At 45.0% G+C, this 18,652-nt stretch overlaps 2 protein-coding genes across 2 annotated transcripts; both read right to left on the bottom strand.

Moving 5' to 3' along the window:
• Positions 1-4,067: 4,067 nt before the first annotated feature.
• LOC4330129 (vesicle-associated protein 1-2) lies at positions 4,068-7,121 on the bottom strand. The gene is made up of 8 exons (XM_015767249.2): positions 6,807-7,121; positions 6,408-6,478; positions 6,237-6,318; positions 6,031-6,146; positions 5,816-5,938; positions 5,662-5,703; positions 4,960-5,037; positions 4,068-4,506 (listed from the first exon to the last, which is right to left on the bottom strand). The coding sequence occupies exons 1-8, from the start codon at positions 6,964-6,966 to the stop codon at positions 4,399-4,401; spliced, it is 780 nt and encodes a 259-aa protein (XP_015622735.1). The 5' UTR covers positions 6,967-7,121; the 3' UTR covers positions 4,068-4,398.
• Positions 7,122-15,163: 8,042 nt separating this feature from the next.
• On the bottom strand, positions 15,164-18,320 carry LOC4330130 (protein YABBY 4-like). Its single transcript, NM_001416785.1, has 7 exons — positions 17,694-18,320; positions 17,339-17,515; positions 17,001-17,187; positions 16,461-16,509; positions 16,256-16,331; positions 15,886-15,957; positions 15,164-15,684 (listed from the first exon to the last, which is right to left on the bottom strand). The coding sequence occupies exons 1-7, from the start codon at positions 17,805-17,807 to the stop codon at positions 15,589-15,591; spliced, it is 771 nt and encodes a 256-aa protein (NP_001403714.1). The 5' UTR covers positions 17,808-18,320; the 3' UTR covers positions 15,164-15,588.
• Between the last annotated feature and the right edge of the window lie 332 nt (positions 18,321-18,652).

An 18,652-nucleotide genomic window follows, 5' to 3' on the forward strand; every position in this document is an offset into this window, starting at 1 on the left:
GTACCGGTGAACTCCCTCTCGATCGAATCTCCGCGTCGTGCTTCGGTGAAGCCCCGCCGTCAGCCGCCGTTGGTTGGAGCTCCTGTGCATCTTCCTCCTCTCGCGCGGCCCGCGTGGCTGCCACGTAGGCGCCACGTCGGTGCCACCTTGGCAAGACCGAGTCAAGGCAGCCCAGTCAGCCTCCCCCTCCGTCCCTTTCCCCTGTGCGCGCGGTCCACGACAAGTCGAGCGGCTGCAAGTAGGCCCGCCGCACTCCCGTCCACACCGGCGCACCACCCAAACCGCGTCCACCCAAACCCTAGCGTCGCATCCCGCGTGCACCCCTTCCACCGTGAACCTTGCCGCCGACAAGCAGGCCCCGCCCGGGACCCCGCGCGGTGGACCGCGTACACCCGGTCGAACTCCCCCTCCCACGCGCCCCTAATGGACCGATCACCCGCGCCCGCACCGGCCCAATGGCCTGACCGCACTGCGCATGACCCCTTGGGCCGCGCCTAAGCCGCCCGAGGAAGTCTAAATGACATCCCTCCTATCCTTTTCTTTTCCAAGGGATTTAATATAACCTTTTCCCTTTGTTCCATAAATCAATTCCTTATTCCAAAATTCCATAAACCATTTCCTTTGGTCCAGCACGTCAGTGACTGTCAATAATGTTCTTGAGAATATTATTTCTATAAATTCCATAAACCATTTCTCTATTCTAGAAATTCCATTTAAACTTCCGAAATTCATATCTCTCAATCCGTAGCTTCGATTGACTCCGTTCAACTTCCAGTAATTCCGTAAAATTGAGATCTATCTAATGGTACTATTAATTAGTCTAAATAGGATCTTTCTTTTGGTCTTTTGTTTAGGTTTTCGATTGTTTGCGTATAGTTGCGGTTGCGGATTTTTGTCGATCAGGGATTTCTCGAAGATTCGTGAGATCAAGACCCTGAGCAAGGCAAGCCACCTTTGAACATCTTGAGCCTATAATTGAACTTAATTATATTGCTTGCAAAATATTATGCATTGATAGGATTGCACATAATATGTTTGCCCCGTCTGCGAGGCAGATCAGTGGGCATACCTAACTTGTTGCATTTGATCCTTCCATTGTTAAATTGTTATATCATGTTTCCTTGTAACCACCTGGTCGAGCCTCGGTATTCGTGCACTCGGTGCGAGTATCGACGGTCGCCGTCAAACTTAAAATATGGTAAACATCTTGGGTAAAACTTGGTTTACAAAACGATTGGAAAACCCGACGCCTGGATCGGTGCCTTGTGAAAGAAATTGAGATTTAAAAATAAAAATCGTGACACAAGGCCATTCCTGGGCGGAATGCTTGTGCGGTCGCATTTAAGGACCGATTCCTTCATAATTACATCCGAGCATATAATAGTGCAACCACATGGGTGGAGTGGGACACCCCTGGCTGAGTAATTAGCTAATCAGGGGAGCCTTGATGCCGAGAGACAAGTGGATTCGCCGGGGTAGTGTCGGGGAGGACCCCTAGGCTTCCTGGCACAGTATGGTCTGGGACCTAACCTGTTGTTGGTCTGGGACCCTTCTCGTCGGCATATGGTAAACCTGTGTTGGCTTTGGAAATGCCTTGTCATGAAAGCTTGGAGGTCTCCCGACGTGGCTGATCCCCACAGGCTGGGTGATCCGGGTTAGTAATGTCATGTGGGTAAAGTGTACCCCCTCTGCAGAGGTTAACAAACTGTTCGAACAACCGTGCTCACGGTCATGGACGGATGTGAGGTGATTCCTTAGCGTAGTTTTTCGTTTTACCCAGTTTTATGAAAAAGTGATAAGGTTTGGGAAACCCGATATTTGGAAGGCAAGTGGCTGTCAGGGAGACAGCGGGACAGGGAGTCCCTAAAAGTGACTGGTTGTTTGGAGACAACCAAAACTCTGAAAGTCTAGAAAATTGGTTTGGTTTGGGAAACCAGCTTTGAGGCCAACTCTGGGAGTTGTGCAAATCTTGATAAAATAATATTGTTCACTCCTCACCCCCGGCCGAGTTGAGACTTGTCTTGCTCTGGTCGCGGAATGCACACACTTAGATTGTCAAAATGCTTGCAAATAAAACTGATTGAAAAATAACAGCCTTCCCTTGAAGCTTGCATTAACCACCTAAGTTCCCCTGGCTTGTTGAGTACGTAAGTACTCACCCTTGCTCTCTATATAAACATAGTTCTGCCAGCTCTGAAGATGAAGTTGAAGCAAAGATTAGGGTTTCATCCTAGTTCCCAGCCTTCGCCTGTGGTGTTGGGTGTTAGACCGTTGGTTCCGCTGCTGCTGTTGTTGTTGTTGGTGTTTCCTCGTCCGCGTCGTCGGTTGTATTCTCGGGCTGTTCTGAGCTGTAACCTAAGTTAAGGTAAATAAGTCCTCTATTTAATTTAAGGATTGCAATGATTCATATTTATCACCGTGGGTACCAGCGCTATATCCTAGGACTGGTACTGAGATTGCGGTTTCGTAGGAAGCGGTTCGCACCGTTTTTCCTACGACACGCTCCTGTCAGGTGCCGTTGTACGACGGTACCGAATTGGGGTGTGACAGGAAGTACCATTGGTTCGATGGCTAAAATAAAAAGAAAAAGATCAAGTAGTATTTAACGGATTTAATGAACAAATTTTCAAGCTTAAGAGAGTTTTTAGGGACCGATGGAGTATAGAGGTATATTCAACCGCTTCAATTAGGATCATGGTTTTTTTTACCTACTTCATTGGATTATTGTTACAAATTATATGTTCCATGCTTCTAAACATATGTTATTTTTTAGACTACTCGTGGCGTCGCTGCCCAGGCGCCAACTTGTGTGCGTGCCAATTTGTATTGATCTGCGTGTTCACCTTCATTTCTTTTCTCTAGTAATAAATATTAAGTTCCTGCTTGTTATCCATTTATTTGTTTTAAAATAATGTTTTTTGTGAAAAAATGTTCTTCTATTTGTTAAATTTATTTATTAAAATATTTAATTTATTCTCTATAACATAGATAATTCGACACAATAATCGGATGGCTAGTCTATTTTAAGTGGAAAATCTAGGTATAGCATAGAAAGCCACTCCTTCCATCCGTTCTAAAATATAATCGTTTATAACATTTGAAATTTGTACTATAAAAATATAAGAGCAAGTATAATAAAGAGTTATAAGAAAGCTGAATGCTGAGCTGGATGAGAGAGGAGAGGAGAGATATTAGAAGCGGACTGTAAGTTTACAGCCGGCTTAGGCACATGAACAAAAAAAAAATATGTGAGACAGACAGGTGGACCATGTATGATGGTTCCCAACCTCTCCTTCTCGATTTCCGCGCGCACGCTTTTCAAACTACTATTTTGATGTGTTTTTTATAAAAAGTTTCTATACAAAAGTTGCTTAAAAAAATCATATTGTTCCATTTTCGAAAAAAAATTAGCTAATACTTAATTAATCACGCGCTAATGGATCGTTCCGTTTTCCGTGCTAGAGCCAAAAGTTCCCAACCTGCTCTCTAGAAACAGAAACAGAGATATGCTATAAAGCTCTAGTATTAGCCTTTGCTCTAAGCATTTGTAAGCATTATTGAGAGCAATACTTGTCCCATCAATTAATGAGCCAGAGGGACAATTGACAAGCTAGAGATGCTTGTACTACTTTCGTCCCAGTATAAGTGTAGATACGGTTTCCGTATCCAATATTTAATCGTCCGTCTTACTTACAAAATATATATAATTAGTATTTTTATTGTTGTTATTAGATGATAAAATATAAATAGTAATTAATATGTGACTATTTTTTTAGTATTTTCACAAATTTTTCAAATAAGACAAACGGTCAAATATTGGATACTGAAACCCACAACTGCACTTATATTGGGACGGAAGTAGTATTTTGAAATGGAGGAATTGACAGCTTAGCATGGCCATTTTATGCTTTAACCCATTGTTTTGTTTGTTATACAGATTGTCCGCATTCCAATCCGCAGAAACCTTCTTGGTATAAAGCTAACCAATTGAACAAACACATACAGATGACAAAAGCTGGGGCCATAATTTTGAAGCAACACTGTTCATATATATTGAAAACCAACAGTAACGAAAATCCTGCTCCATAAGATTCACAAGGATCCAGCATATACATATCGCAAGCCATAATGTTAAGGGAAGTGTCATATTTACAGGTGTCAAAAGATGAATACAATTGACCAAAAAAAACTTATACTCAAACATGCTAAATGGACAGACGACTTATTGACTGGATGCAGTAGCTACTGATTGGAATTTGATAGTCAGAAATTACAAGAGGAATCAGGTCCTAAGATAAGACGATCATGAGTTGGTACAAATGGCTAACACAACAGACAAGGCCCACGACTATCAACTCTTTCACAGAAAAGTGGAACAAGATATATGATCACAGACGCTCATCTCTTAATGAGAAAACCAAGCAGGATTCCCAGAATAGCAATAACCAGCACAAAAACTAGTGAGAAACCACCGTGCTGACTCCCCATTTGCCTCCTTAGAAGATCCTGTTCAATTCCAATAGAAGATAAATGAAACTACGTGAGTGTTGCAGTTTAGATTCAGATTTCATTGATGCACAAAGCCATAATAGACAAACAAGATGATATTTGTAGATAACGAAATACATCTGTACTTGTAGAAATTAGTGGGTTGCAAATAAACTTGACAAAAAAGTAAAGAAAAACATAAAGCGCATGTAAACTGGTTATTCTGTCTATCTAACTCAAAGCTAAAAAACGTATTAGTGTTTTTTTCGGGTGGACTGGTCACTGCTGGCCTCAGTAAAAGAACAGGGAATGAGTAAATCATGTGGTGATTATTTATTGGAGATGCAAATTTATCGACATAGCTGTTGCTTAAACCTAACTAGCTTATGCGGGGGGATAAATTAATCTATTTCTTACTGCCAAAGTAAAAAAATATATTGGGTCACTAAATGTTTGCATAATCAAGCTAACCAGTTCTTCTCGAAGCTTCATGTTCTGTTGAATGGCAGAACTCTTCTCCTCCTTCAACTTTGAAATCAAGGCCAATGGCTGCACATAGTTGTGAAAGAGATCAGCATATTGTGCTTTGGCATCATTGTCAGGTAGCATAGGAAGTCGGAATCCTCTATAAGAAGACCTCTCAGTTCCTCAGTTTGTAACAAAAGTAAAATGCTAACAAAGTCAAGATATGCTAGAGGATGAAGCATCCCTCAGATTAAGTTATCATTGGCATCTAAATATGTTGAGATGAAGAGCCATGATTTATGCAAGGAGAACATTAATCAAAAGATCATACATGTAGAGTGGAGCAAGAAGATTGACAAGCAAAAATAAATTTATAGTAGTATGTGAAGTTAGGATTTAGTGATAACATAGCATTGTCAAATTTAACAAGAGAACATTGCAACACATATATCAAGAAAAGTACATAGTTTTCCTCAGGGAAAAAACAAAGTGCATAGCATAAAACAGCACACACATAGTTCTGTTGGATCAGAGTTCTAAAACAAGTGTCATGCAGAGGACTAGGAAATAAGAAGAGCACAGCAACACTGTAAAATATAATTAAACAACTTCTGAAGCAATGCTCTTGGATAAAATCACACATAGTATCTCTAAATTATGACACCTATCACAAGAAAACATAGATGTTTCCCATCTGAAGATGCATACCTCAGAGGTTACTGTTTCTGATTCTCTAGATCCTTTTGTTGCCTGCAAAGAGAAGTTCGCAATTTGTTTCAGATGATAAGGCAATGAAGGATCAATGCACTAACAAGAAACGACGGCGGATAGCTGTTAGACATGAAATTGATGAAAGCCTTACTTCTTGATAACTCAAGCTTCCTAGACCTTCCTCAGACCCGCCATTGAGAGATGTCGGGTGAGGTTGAGTATAAACAACCTTTAACTTCACCTCATCCACCACATTACCTGATTCTTTCGTAAACTACATAGGATCACTCATTAGGACACAAAGAAAGCAGCCAACATAAGCTACAAATGCAGGACACACTAGAAACTAGAAAGTCGGTTGGTTACCATGTCTCCGGTGATATCCTTCGGTGTGAGCTCTTGTGTCACTATGGCACTCTGCACAAGGAATTTGTCCTTGCATTGCATGTCCGGTGGCGCCTCCCGCTGAGCTTGCATTGTTACTAGATTTGATAATCAATTGATAACTAAATTCTTAGCATAAAAGGCAGTCATTCAGAATAAGATAATACTGACGCAATTCATCAAATTACCAAGAACATTGGATGTGGACTGGGGAGCCACAATGCCGTTATTTGGACGGACGCAGTACTTCTTTGGACTAGTTGTCTTAACCTGGAGAAACGATGTTGAATTAATTTAGTTACTTATTACTGCAATGCATATTTCCTCGGAATTAGAGGCCAAAAAGATTTTATTAATACCTTAAACGTGACATATTCATCTGTCTTGTTTGTTAGGTGCAGAGAACACGAGATTTGCTTCTTTAATTCGACTGCATGATTAAAAAAAGGATGCGAAAGGATGAATATTCTGAACAAGACAATATTATCATCACATATTAAAGAATTACCAAAATTTGCACAAAAGAATATGCTTAAAACAAAGGCAAATCGGACTATCGGTGAAGTGAACAATCAATATTAGCTCAAAAAAGAAGGAAAAATTCCCCCTGAGAACAACCCTGAAATTTCTTCATACATAAATTTCTCGAATGAGGCCGCATTAAAATACACCCGGAAATCCATCGGAACCACCGAATGAACTGCAAAACTCCCTTCAAAAAACCCCCAAAAAGAAATTCTCGGGACAAGAAAACGCACAGGGGAAGATGAGCTCCGGGGGATCGATCCCGAGCAGCTCCCTGGAGTCGGAGCTCATCGCCGGCGAATACTCCCGAGGATCAAACGGGAAGCGATCCGCTCCGACGGGCGCCCCAGAGGCAAGGCCTCCAAAGATCGAATCTTTTTTCGCCTCCTGCATCCGACTATTCTCCAGCAAAATATTATTCCTGGAGCAGAGGAGGAAGCGGAGCAAAACGGGGAACTCGTTGGAATTTTGGAACGGAAGAGAGAGAGAGAGAGAGAGAGAGAGAGAGAGAGAGGCGCTGCTGTCTGGCTGCTTGCAATGCTAATCCTGAAGGGAAACGATGCGACGGACGGACGACACAACGCTGGGAATCCTCCAAGTGTGCTGTGCTGCGCAGCTTGCTGCCACTAGAGGCACACGGCGAAATGCGCGTCGCTCTCTGGGACCCAAAAAAAAAATACTCCTGCAAAAAAACAACATAAGAGAGGCTTTGTGTTTCTCTTCTCTTCGTCGTCTTCGTTTTCTGGAGGCGGCGAGAAGGAAAGGGAAAGGGGAGAGCTGGGCTTACTTATCGTTATCGACGCTTTCTGGCCGTATTTTTCTGCTCAATGGCTGCTTAGCTTTGCTCCGCGATCAAGACATGTCAAAGGTGTGGTAGGGATGTACTCCCCCGTCCCGAAAAAAATGAATCTAGAACTGGATGTGACATATTATAGTACAATGAATTTAGACAGAGGTATGCTCAAATTCTAGGTTGGTTTTTTATGAGACGATGAGTCGACATGTTTTTGGGAATACGCGAGGTGCGCATTTTTATTAAGAAAGAATAAATGTATGTACAAGACGGGCCGAACAAATTAAAAATGAAGAGGACAGGGTACAGGAGGGGGGAAGAAAAACAGAAAGCCTAATCTTCTAGGGAATTTGGTGACCCATCTATCAAAGAAGGAACTACCATGGCCGGTATGGCTGCCCTAGCCATCCACCAAAGGTCCGCTTCACCCGTCATAGCCCTAGCGATCTCCGGCCAGGTTCTGCTTTCCTGGTTGAAGAGCCGATTGTTTCTTTACTTCTAGATTGTCCAAGCTACCAGTGTGGCTATCGTGTCAAACCCTCGGCTATGATCCTTGGTCATCCTCTTGCGGCTGTCACACAACCAAACATGGAAGGACTGCTCGTTGATTGGAAGACATTCGGAATGTATGTAAGCGGGTCGACATGTGAATCTACTTATATATATATCAAATAAGTGATAATTAACAGGTTTTCATATCATGGTCCGGCTTATTATCATACCTAGAAATATAAGTGATCGATCCATAAACTTATTTATAGATTAAATTAGTAGGTAATCCACGAGTTAATCTACGGCCACTAAATTTTACTTATAAGTGGGTTTATGGGTTGGTAACTTGATACACTTACATCCCTAGCTAGAATTATATGGCCAGTGGGAGGAATACGATCGCTCCGGACGTACTGAGAGCCGGATCTACTCCTGTTGCAAATCTGATGTGAACAACTGCAATTTAGTCCGGTGAAATTGACTAAGCTCCTCCACAATTACTTGTTTTAGATAGGTCATCGGTCAATATATTGAAACTTTGAGTATGAACATAAGATGTTTTTTCTTTCCTCGCAATATAACATGGACATGCTTTTTAAGTGGATTTGTATACCTCTTTTGCGCTAATAATTTGGAGAGCATATAACTCTTTCGGACAATTCTAGACTCTAGAGTGCAATGTATGATTGTATCTGCTCTTGTCAAGCTAACTTGGGCGTGCAGCCTGCTCTTTGAAATTTAATCGGCACGCTTGGCAGGAGTAGGTTCTCTACTGTCCTTTTCAGAAGAGATATGGTGCAGCGTCAGAATCAATAACATATGTTGCCCATCCAAACAGTAAGTGTGTACACAAATCAGCGTCAGCCTTTTCCAAGTTCTCCAAGTTTGGTGGTTCCTTCCAACTACTACCTGTAAGTCAGACAGTCCCTCTAATAAGGTCCTTTTTGTTTCATTTTAAAATTATTATACTCTAGATTATTAAGTCCAATTGCTAGCTATAAGCTGAATAATAATAAACTAAATTAGAATAAATTGTAAGTTGTTTGTTTCTCTGAATTATTTGATACATGAATTATTGGGTTTGAAATATTAATGTCTATCATCTTCTTGGCTATTTTGGATGCTTGTTCACTTTTTTATCACTGTATATAGGAAATATATAATTGGTAGTGGCTAAAAAATATTGTCATATATATACTACAGTGGCAATATAAATTTTTCTTGGTAGAATTTTGTGACATCACCATTCACGGTTACTCGTATTAGCTATTGTCGTTGTCCATACACTGCATACAAATTATAGGAGTACTCCCAGTTCTTTTATTACACATGAAGAATCATTGTCTAAAACAACCCAAATCTACAATGGCATAGAGCACCTTGAAAACCTGTATAGCCTATTTTGTTTTCTAATTAGGATGTAACTTTTCTTGCGAAAACTTTATAGACATGAAGTTGCTATAAAATATTAAATAAATACTTTTTCACTTTTAAAACTTAATTAATTACTACCTCCATATTTTAATGTATGACGCCGTTAACTTTTTGTTTAACATTTAACCATTCATCTTATTAAAAAAAATTATGTAATTATCATTTATTTTATTGTGACTTGATTCATTATCAAATGTTCTTTAAGCATGACATAAATATTTTTATATTTGCATAAAAATTTTGAATAAACTGAATGGTCAAAGGTTGGTTGAAAAGTTAACGGCATCATTCATTAAAATACGGAGGGAGTATAAGCTAATGGTTTTTCTCCTATTATTTGTATCACGATATCTCTGAATACCAGGAAGTCAAGTCAACTAGCCATCGTGACGACAACGACATGCCACCCATAAGGAGTTAGTACTGTACACTATACATATACGAATCGTCGTCCTATACAAAATCCAGTTGCGACTGTACCAGTTAGTTCGGGAAGAAAAGGTAAATTATAGGCGGCGTTAGCTCACACGCACGGTCCAACAATGCGACGCACCAGCAGTCCGTCCAGCACCCCAACTCCCCGCGAGTCGTGGTCCGGTCCACTGCGACGGAAATAAGGGAAAGAAAACACGTAGGTGTGGTACTATTTAGTATATACGTCAAGACAGATCGATCCAGCCACAGTGTGGTACGTGGTGGACAGGTGCTACCTGCCCGATCGATCGCTGGGTCTTCAGTCTTCTGCCGCCGTTGCTCGATCGGTTAGTTGAGTGAGACGTGCACGTACGGATTGGAGTGCGTAGCTAGCCGTGAAGTCGTTCGGGGTGCAGTGCACCAAGGAGGCGCAGTACGGTGTTGCGTGACGACTCCGGCCGGACTGCCGCCCGCCTGCGGCCTGCCGGAGGGCTGGTGTGATGCGGCCATGGCCCGTGGGGGCGCGTTCCGTTTCTCCAGCGAGACCCCGTATTCGGGCCCAATGGAATATGCATATGGGCCCCTTCTCCGAAGGCCCGTTTAGTGTTTACAGGACGATTAGAGGCCACCGGTATCGCTCTTGAGGAAAAAGTGCACCGAAGGTCCCTCAACTTATCATCGAGTTACAAAATCGTCCCCCAACTGCAAAACCAGATATTTGGCGTCCCATAACTAATAAAAACCGGTCACAATAGCTCCTTCGGTGGTTTTGACCCTAGTTTTGTCTTACGTGGCAGCTGAGTCAGCGTGGGACCCACGTGGGGCCCACATGTAAGGATGCCACGTCATCCTTCTCTCTCCCTTCCTCCTCTGTCTCTCACTCTTCTCATGTTCTCTGGGCAAAGCCGGCTGGCGCTGGGGAGGAGGGCGAGGTAGGAGAGGAGGAGGCGGCGGGCAACACGGCAGCAGCGGCTCCCACATGATAGTCCCAACTCTTTTCTCTTCTTTCTGTCTCGCAATGGCCGCCAGCGGAGAGGGGCTGTTGCTGGCCTCCTTCCCCCTTCTCTTCTCTCCCTAGATGCAATTGGCGAATGGCAGAAGAGGAACAAGACGACGCCGACCTTCCCGGCCTTCTCCTTCCTTGAGCTCCTCACCGATGCCCATGTCCACCCGCCTTCCTCTTCCTCCACGGCGCAGCTCGCAGCCGTGCTCGCCTGAGCGTCGGCTGACTATGCGCGGCGGTGGTAATGGAAAGGAGGGGCTGGCACCGAGGTGGTCGCGGAGGTGGCGCCCATGCGGGCCGGCCTAGCCGCGCGCAGGGTGGCACTCGCGGCGTGGTGGCGGCCCCAAGCAAGACGAAGAAGGCAACAATCATGGCGGCGTGGGCCGTGAAGACGTCGCTGTGGCGCGGCGGTCGCCACCCGCGCCGGCCGTACCTCCCCGCCGCCCACGCCGTTCCCGTCTCCCCGTCGACGCCCGCGCCTCCTTGTCGCCCGCGACCATGCGGATGCCGCCTCTCTGCCACCGCGCTCGCCTGCCGACGCCGCCTCGCCTTGCCGCCGCCCACCCCTTCTCCCGTGTCTCCGCCACCGCGTCGCCTCGCCCCCATGCGGCTATCGCTTTTCGGCGTCGGCAGCTTCGAGAACTCCCCCTCATCTCACCTCCAGCTCGTGCTCCCCATGCTCCTCCACCGGGACCTCCTCCTCCTCCCGCCAGAATCCTCCGCCCATGCTGACCTCTTCGACCCCGTCCTCCGCGGTTGAGCGCACCGCCGCGACGGCGATGGGCTTCTCCGTGCCAGGCATCAACGACGGTTGCTGCCACCACCAACTAGGCGCATGTGCCTCCCCGTCGCCCGCCCGCGCCGCCGTGCTTCCCCACTGCGGCCGTCACCGCCGGCCGCCATTGCGGCACCGCCCTCCTCCTCTCCCGCCTCGCCCCGCCGACCGGCGCCCTACAGGCACATAGAGAGAGAGAGAGAGGAGGAATCGAGGAAGAGAAGAGGGGAGAGAGAAGGATGATGTGGCATCCTTACATGTGGGCCCCACATGGGTCCCACGCTGACTTAGCCGTCACGTAGGACAAAATCGGGGTCAAAACCACCGAAGGACCTATTGGGACCGATTTTGATTAGTTAAGGGACGCCGTATATCTGATTTTGCGGTTGGGGGATGATTTTATAACTCGATAATAAGTTGAGGGACCTTCGGTGTACTTTTTCCTCGCTCTTGATTACATATGGAGGACGGACTGATTGATTCACAAAAATTTATAATTTGATCCTCTCCGAAAACTAATTTCACAAATGAATCGCGACCAAAACTTATTTAAAAATGACCCTTTTGTTAAGCGTCAAATCGTATGACGCTGAACTTAGACACCTCAGCATCACGTCAACTGGCGCTGAATGCTGTGCCACCGCGGATGGGAGGCTGAGTCGGCGTGCCAACGTGCATTCAACGCCGTGCTATTTGACGCTGATATGTCTAAGTTTAGCGCCATACGATTTGACGCTAAATAAAAGGGTAGTTTTGGCCGCGGTTTATTTGCGAAATTAGTTTTTACAAAAGGTAAAATTGTCAAATTAAATGCTGATTGATTGATATTGGCCATCCGGCGCAGAGCCGATGCTCTCGATGGAAGTATTTCAGATTTTCATCGACTGCTGAATTTCACGGTCATCTACAGTATACATTGCCGCGCGCAGGGAATGCAAGCAGCAAACAGGCCGTGCCCGGTGCACTATATTCACATTGCTTGTCATATGACGACGGCCAGTGAGGCAGGCAGGCACACGGATGGCCCACGCACGCACTCAGTCGAGGTAGTTGTGATCAGAGGAGATAAGGGCAAGGGCAATAAAAAAGACGACTGCTTACTCTAATCTTTATACACGTTATTTGGAGGTAACTTAATAGATAATAAATATAATAGTTGTCTCTTTACATTTACTGCAGCACACATATCAATAATTATTTAATTACTTCTCTCTCGCTCCTTCCCAGCTTTTCTCTTTCCTCCAAGCCAATCAGGAAAGATTATTCATGCTAATTTTTTGTTCCGTCGATGGTGCTGTCGATAGAAAGGCTTCAAACCAGTGCTAGGTGTATTGGTGCCCGTGCATGATCGTCGACAGATTAATCGACGATGTTTTTCTCTTGGTACTCTCTCTCCACCACGTAGGTATAAAATCCAACGTAAGCTTACTATTAGCCGGTAATTTCAAGTTATTGTACTTGCCGTAAGAGGCAAAGCTCGCGGCATCACCGTATCACTAGTCACCTCATGGGGTCACACCCGAGCGTGATTCAGGGCCGGCCGGGCTCTCGGTCTAGCGCTCCGACACTCCGCGCAGCAATAAAAGAGCAGCAGCAGCAGTACTGATCCTGTGCGATCCACTCCACATCCCGGTTGACCGCGGCACGCGCGGGCGTACATCGCGTACGGGCGGCTCGCGCTAGCTAGCTCCACACGTCGCGTCGGATCGGATGGAGCATCGTCGCGTCGGATCGGAGACAGCATATACATGCGCGCGCGCGCGTGCGGGCGTGCGCGCGGCCGGCCGCCGGCCAGCACCTCTCCGCGTCTCGGCGTCTTTCTGTTTCTCTCGACTCTTGCTTTCTGGGCCTATATACGCTACGGCAGGGAGGGTGTGTGCGACTGTGCGGTACGCTCATCTTGGGTGGGGAGACAAAAAGGCACGGAGAAATAGGCTTTGTATATACGCCCGGGTCCGCCGACCGGCCGGTCCATGCGAGAGAAAAAAAAAAGGGAGTATCTAGCCGGGCGGTGATGGATCGGAGGTATGCTATCTTTGCGGCAGTGTTGCTTAATGGATTACTTTTTTTAACTTTGCTTGAAATACAATAACTATACACATATATCATTACCGGAGACTGATCTTTACTGGGTCATGTGAAAATCATATTAGTATAGACATAGTAGTACGACTTTCAAGAAATAGGTGGAATTGGTTTTCTTTTTGAAGAAATTAAATTAAATCTCGTGAAAACTTTTAAAATAATGCATTCATTCAAAAAAATATATATATGACCGTACCAATAAATTAGAGGGTATGTGCAAACGATTGTCCATTTTAACTATTTGTGTCCTTTCTATATTGAAGTAGCAGCAGCACGGAGGCAAAGGCGGAGGGTGGAAGGGGACGATTGTTTGCTTTGTAGGTCAAGCAGTCTGTTCTTGAAGCAACAACAAACAATAAATAGAATACACAACATTAAGATGATCACCGCTCCAATCGTAGTCGTCCTCTAGGTTCTGGTTTGCGAGCGTGAGTTGTCACATGCAACATGGACGAGTCATTTAGAGGGTTGGGAAGATGGCATCACTACTACCACCATTGATGTGTCAAAATACTTTCAGAGGTTAGTTTTTGATGTAGACGTTGTCAAAAATCCAGCCACCATGGCTAAGCTGAGATCTAACCAAAACAACACTCCATTGATTTTTCGTTACTTTCGAACAAAACAATTTAAGATGCACATTTTGAGAGCGCACCCACAGTAATCATGATGAAATATCAGAAGAAATCAAGAATACTATAAAAATTAGGGTGCCAAGTCAAACCAGTATGTGCATTGTTTTATTTGGTCAATAATGAATATATTTATGGACTACGATAAAATTTTGAAAGAAATCTAATGTAACTACAACGTAATATAATGGTAATGTAATTATACGATGGACGAAATATTGGAAGTTTTTCTCTTGATTTTTGATCGACGAAAATTTAGCAAATCCTTATATTGAGATTGACGAAAATTTTCATATAACTAAATTATAGGTCGTTATATTTTAATAATTCGAGCTAAGGCATGCAAGTTCAATTAATTTATTTTAAACCAATATCTTTGCGTACCAAGGTCCAAAATACTACTCCATACATTCCTTTATATTTTGTTGTGTCTTCAGCTAGCAATTTAAGGATGAAACTACTCCATACATTCCTTTATATTTATCTCTGTTCGTACTCATCATGGACCGCTAAAAACTTTTAAATGGTTAGATTATGATAAATGAAAATTTAAATTAAATTTATGTTTAGTATGTAATACACTTTGATAAGATTCATCTAGTTAAGTATTTAGATTTTTTAAGAAAAAAGATAAATGATCAAAGTTTAAATATGAACAATGCTTATATTAGCGACGACAAATATAAAGGAACAGATATAGTAATTAACCAATGTCGTGGTAGTCGATTATATATCTGGCAAGGGATTTTTGTAACTATCATAGACAGAGTGTAAAAGTTTTTTTTAGTTGAAGGAATCAAAGAAGTTATATTATTCTCTTTTTGAAATTTTACAAATTTATTTGCCAAAATCTTAGCACTAAGCACTTAATCTCATAACGAATGTATGGTGATAAAAACCCAAAACATTTTCTATTGAAGAAAAGCACATGAAATATTAAAGAAAGCAACGCATGCATGCATGGGTTTCTAGAATTTATATTGCTAGATGATGTTCATGAGTTCGTAATTAAGACACGTCTTTTGGGACACAATCAGGCAACGGAACAGCAACTTCTCTACACTCTACAGGTGAATAGGGAGTACGAAGATAGTCCTGAAAGAAAGAAAGGATAAAAAAATAAAGAAGGAAAAGAAAAGAGAAAAACAGGGAAAAAAGTCTCTACGAGGAATATGGTTATAAGCATAAACCTAGGCACTCAACAGGATTCCCCATCTCTCTTCTACACACTCAGAAGTACTCTAATTAAGCAACACACATGATATTAAGAGATGATGATCTGATGCTAATTAAACCCTTGCTATATAGCTAGAATGGCGCCACACATGAGAGCGAGCTAGGGCCACCACCAAGAATTCGGTGCTTGCGGCCGCTTTGCCAAAGCTCGCTAGAACGGAGTGACGCCCATGTTTGCGGCTGCAGCGGCGGCGGCGGCTGCCGCAGCATACAGGCTATCCTTGAGAAGAATGTCTTCAGAACCATCCTGAAAATCACGACACAGGAAGCGGCTACAGATGAATTGCTCGCAAAGCACTAAAGTAAATAAGAGCAGTGCATATGCAGTGTTTGCCGGGTGGGTCTGAATTCTGATAAGGCTATATGAGTGTTCAGGTTACACAGATAACTAGGTTATGCTTGTGTCTCCCATAGTAGTATACGTTAATTCTCTCGGGATTCTGGTTACCTGAGGCTTGAAGGTCTTCTTGAACCCCTGATCCGGCATGAGGCCAAAATGGATGTGAGGGAAATGGGCCCACTGATTGCAAGCACAAGGAAAGTAAAGCCAAAGCAAAGGCAGGTTTGGATCAGTAAAGGAGATCGAAACAAATCCGAACGAACCCTAGCTATAGCAGCTGTGGGGCTAAAAGCTCCCAGAAACCACAGCCGCTTGCTCTCGGCATCTCGCAAGCGGCCGGGCACAAGCTGCCGCTGTGTCCGTGCTGACAATGTAAGGTGTCCAGTCAAATCAAGACACGCGAACAGCTAGCATCAAGCTAGATACTACAGGATGAGTAGGAGTTCATTAATGCGCGGATCAGACGAAGAAAGTTTACATTCTTTGCGGCTGCACTGAACGCCTCCCGGTGGCTGATGTCCGGGTTGCCGGCCTTGATCCGCTGGATCTCATCCCTGTGTAGCAATTCATTATAAGCAGAATTAATTTTTTTTACGAGATGATACCACGAATACTGATTAACCAAAGCTCAAAGGAGGATCCATCAGTTTTAATTAGGCAGAAGGTTTATAGAGAAATCTTACTTGATGAACCGGTTGTACGCAGATGGGACTCTCTGACGCTTCTCCGGAGCTGCAAAAGTTTTGGATCAGACAGCATCCGAGGAAACATGGACAAATGGGTAAGCTCACCTAAGCTATCAGTATACATGCTGTCTGCAAATACTGACCGGATCGATCGAAGCATGGGCTTACATGGCCCTGCCACAACAAGACATGATCGCATGCCTTGTTGATCTGTACTATCATTTCTAGTGCTGAGGAGCGTTCTTCAAGTGAATATAGTACATATTAATTTCACACACTCGAAAGAAACACTGGATTGAAATTTGAAATTCAACACGTACACTAGTACGCTAATGTGTGCATATATGCCTAAGTAGGAGCTATAAGTAGCTAATTAACCCCTCTTAGCAAGCTTTCTGTTCTTAAACCTCCCAAACAACGGTGAATAAGCAACAAGCTAGCAGGAGAACACACTGTGGTGCATAAGTACCTTTGACTACAAAATTCTAGCGTTTCAAAGAAAGAACACCAAGCTTGTAGTAGTAGTACTGTACTTACGCCTGTTCGCGGACGCCGGGGCGTTCTTTGGCAGCTCAGGCTCTTGCTGCACAGGCTTCGCCGGAGGCATTTGCATTGCCGGCGCGTTGCTGGCGCAGCTGCTGCTGCTGCGGCCCGTGATGCTGCTCAGGCTGGCGCTCGCGGCCTGCTCCATCAGTAGGCTCGGCGTCTGGAACGCCACCTCGTCCTACACCGGAAATTACACAGTCACACCCATGAGAGCTAAACGTCAGTATGAATATAATGTATGATTCTCAGCTGAGCACCTCACTAAAACGTGAGAGCTAGCATGGGAGGATTTGAGAGAGATATATAGAGCAAGTTAGGTGGGTACATACCAAGAGGCCATGGGGGGAGGTGGGGGAGAGCAAGGAAGGGCCGAAGTGGAGCTGGTTGGCCGGCGCCGGCGCCGGCGCAGGGAGCAGGAGGCCGCGGAGGTTGACGGAGAGCAGGTTGGCGCAGTGGCCGCACCGCACCGTCACCGTCTTGAACAGGCTGCTGCACGGCACGCCGACCTGCGTGGAGATCGAAGTTGGGCACGGGGACTCACAGGTTAGTCATGCATCAAGAGAAACAAAAGATCGATCAAAACAAGAAACGAACTAACAAACGAAGAATTAATGCTAAGAAGCTCTGAAGCTAGCACGCTGTCGGTAGGTAGGTGGCTAGCTCGATCGGCGCCACAGCACGTACGGCGAGGATGGTGTCGCAGCAGTTGCAGTGCACGTAGCAGAGCTGCTCGGTGGGGGACGGCGCCGCGAGGTGGTCCAGTGGGAAGACAGCCGACGACGAGGACGAGGACGACATGATGAGGACGACGACGAAGACGAAGACGAAGGCGACGGCCAGCCGAATCCCCACACCTGCAGGCTGTGGCTGTCGATCGATCGACAAGAGAGGCAGTACTGTGGCTGGCCTGCTTCTTTCTTCGATCGAGCTACGCAATGGCCTTATAATCTGGCACAGCGCAGGATCAGAAGGGAAATTTTACACGAGTGGCCGGAGGAGAGGGGGTAGCCACCAGAGATATCCTTTTGGTCCCCTTTGATGTGATGAGGTGATTAGATGGCTGGCTGGCTTCCGATTTGATGGACCTGCCCGATTCGAGAAAGCCTCGGATCTGTCGTTGTTCCTGATTTGAAAGCCAAAACAACAAACAACCACAACTAACTACTACTACAAGTCTACAACTGCATGTGGATTTTGCCGCGAGCAAAGAGGGAAAGGCAGAGGTGGCGAGGAGGCAGCATGAGCGTGGCCGGAGGATATATTGGCCCTGGACAAAAGGGCTATGGGGGCGCGCGAGATGGGAAAGAGATCCACTAGATAGCTAGCTAGAGAAAGATAGAAAGAGAGAGAGAGAGAGAGAGAGAGAGAGAGAGAGAGAGAGAGACTGTGTGAGAGAGCCCTGGGTGGCTAGTGTGTATTAGCGAGATGGGGGCATATGCAGGCAAAGTATAGTACGTATTGCTCTACCGGCCGGGCTCTGCATGTCCCCGCGCAACAGTAGCCAGCGTGGGCCGCATCTCGCGGACACTGTTCGTGACTGAAAAGGGGAATGAGTGGTGGGGATCGCCCACGCGCCCCGGCCAAACTGTGGCGCGATGCGCCCGGTCTCCCTCTCCCTCCCCTCCCCTCTCCACGGACGGACA

The sequence above is a fragment of the Oryza sativa genome, chromosome 2 (genome assembly GCF_034140825.1).
Source record: "Oryza sativa Japonica Group chromosome 2, ASM3414082v1".
Classification (NCBI taxonomy): Eukaryota; Viridiplantae; Streptophyta; class Magnoliopsida; order Poales; family Poaceae; genus Oryza; species Oryza sativa.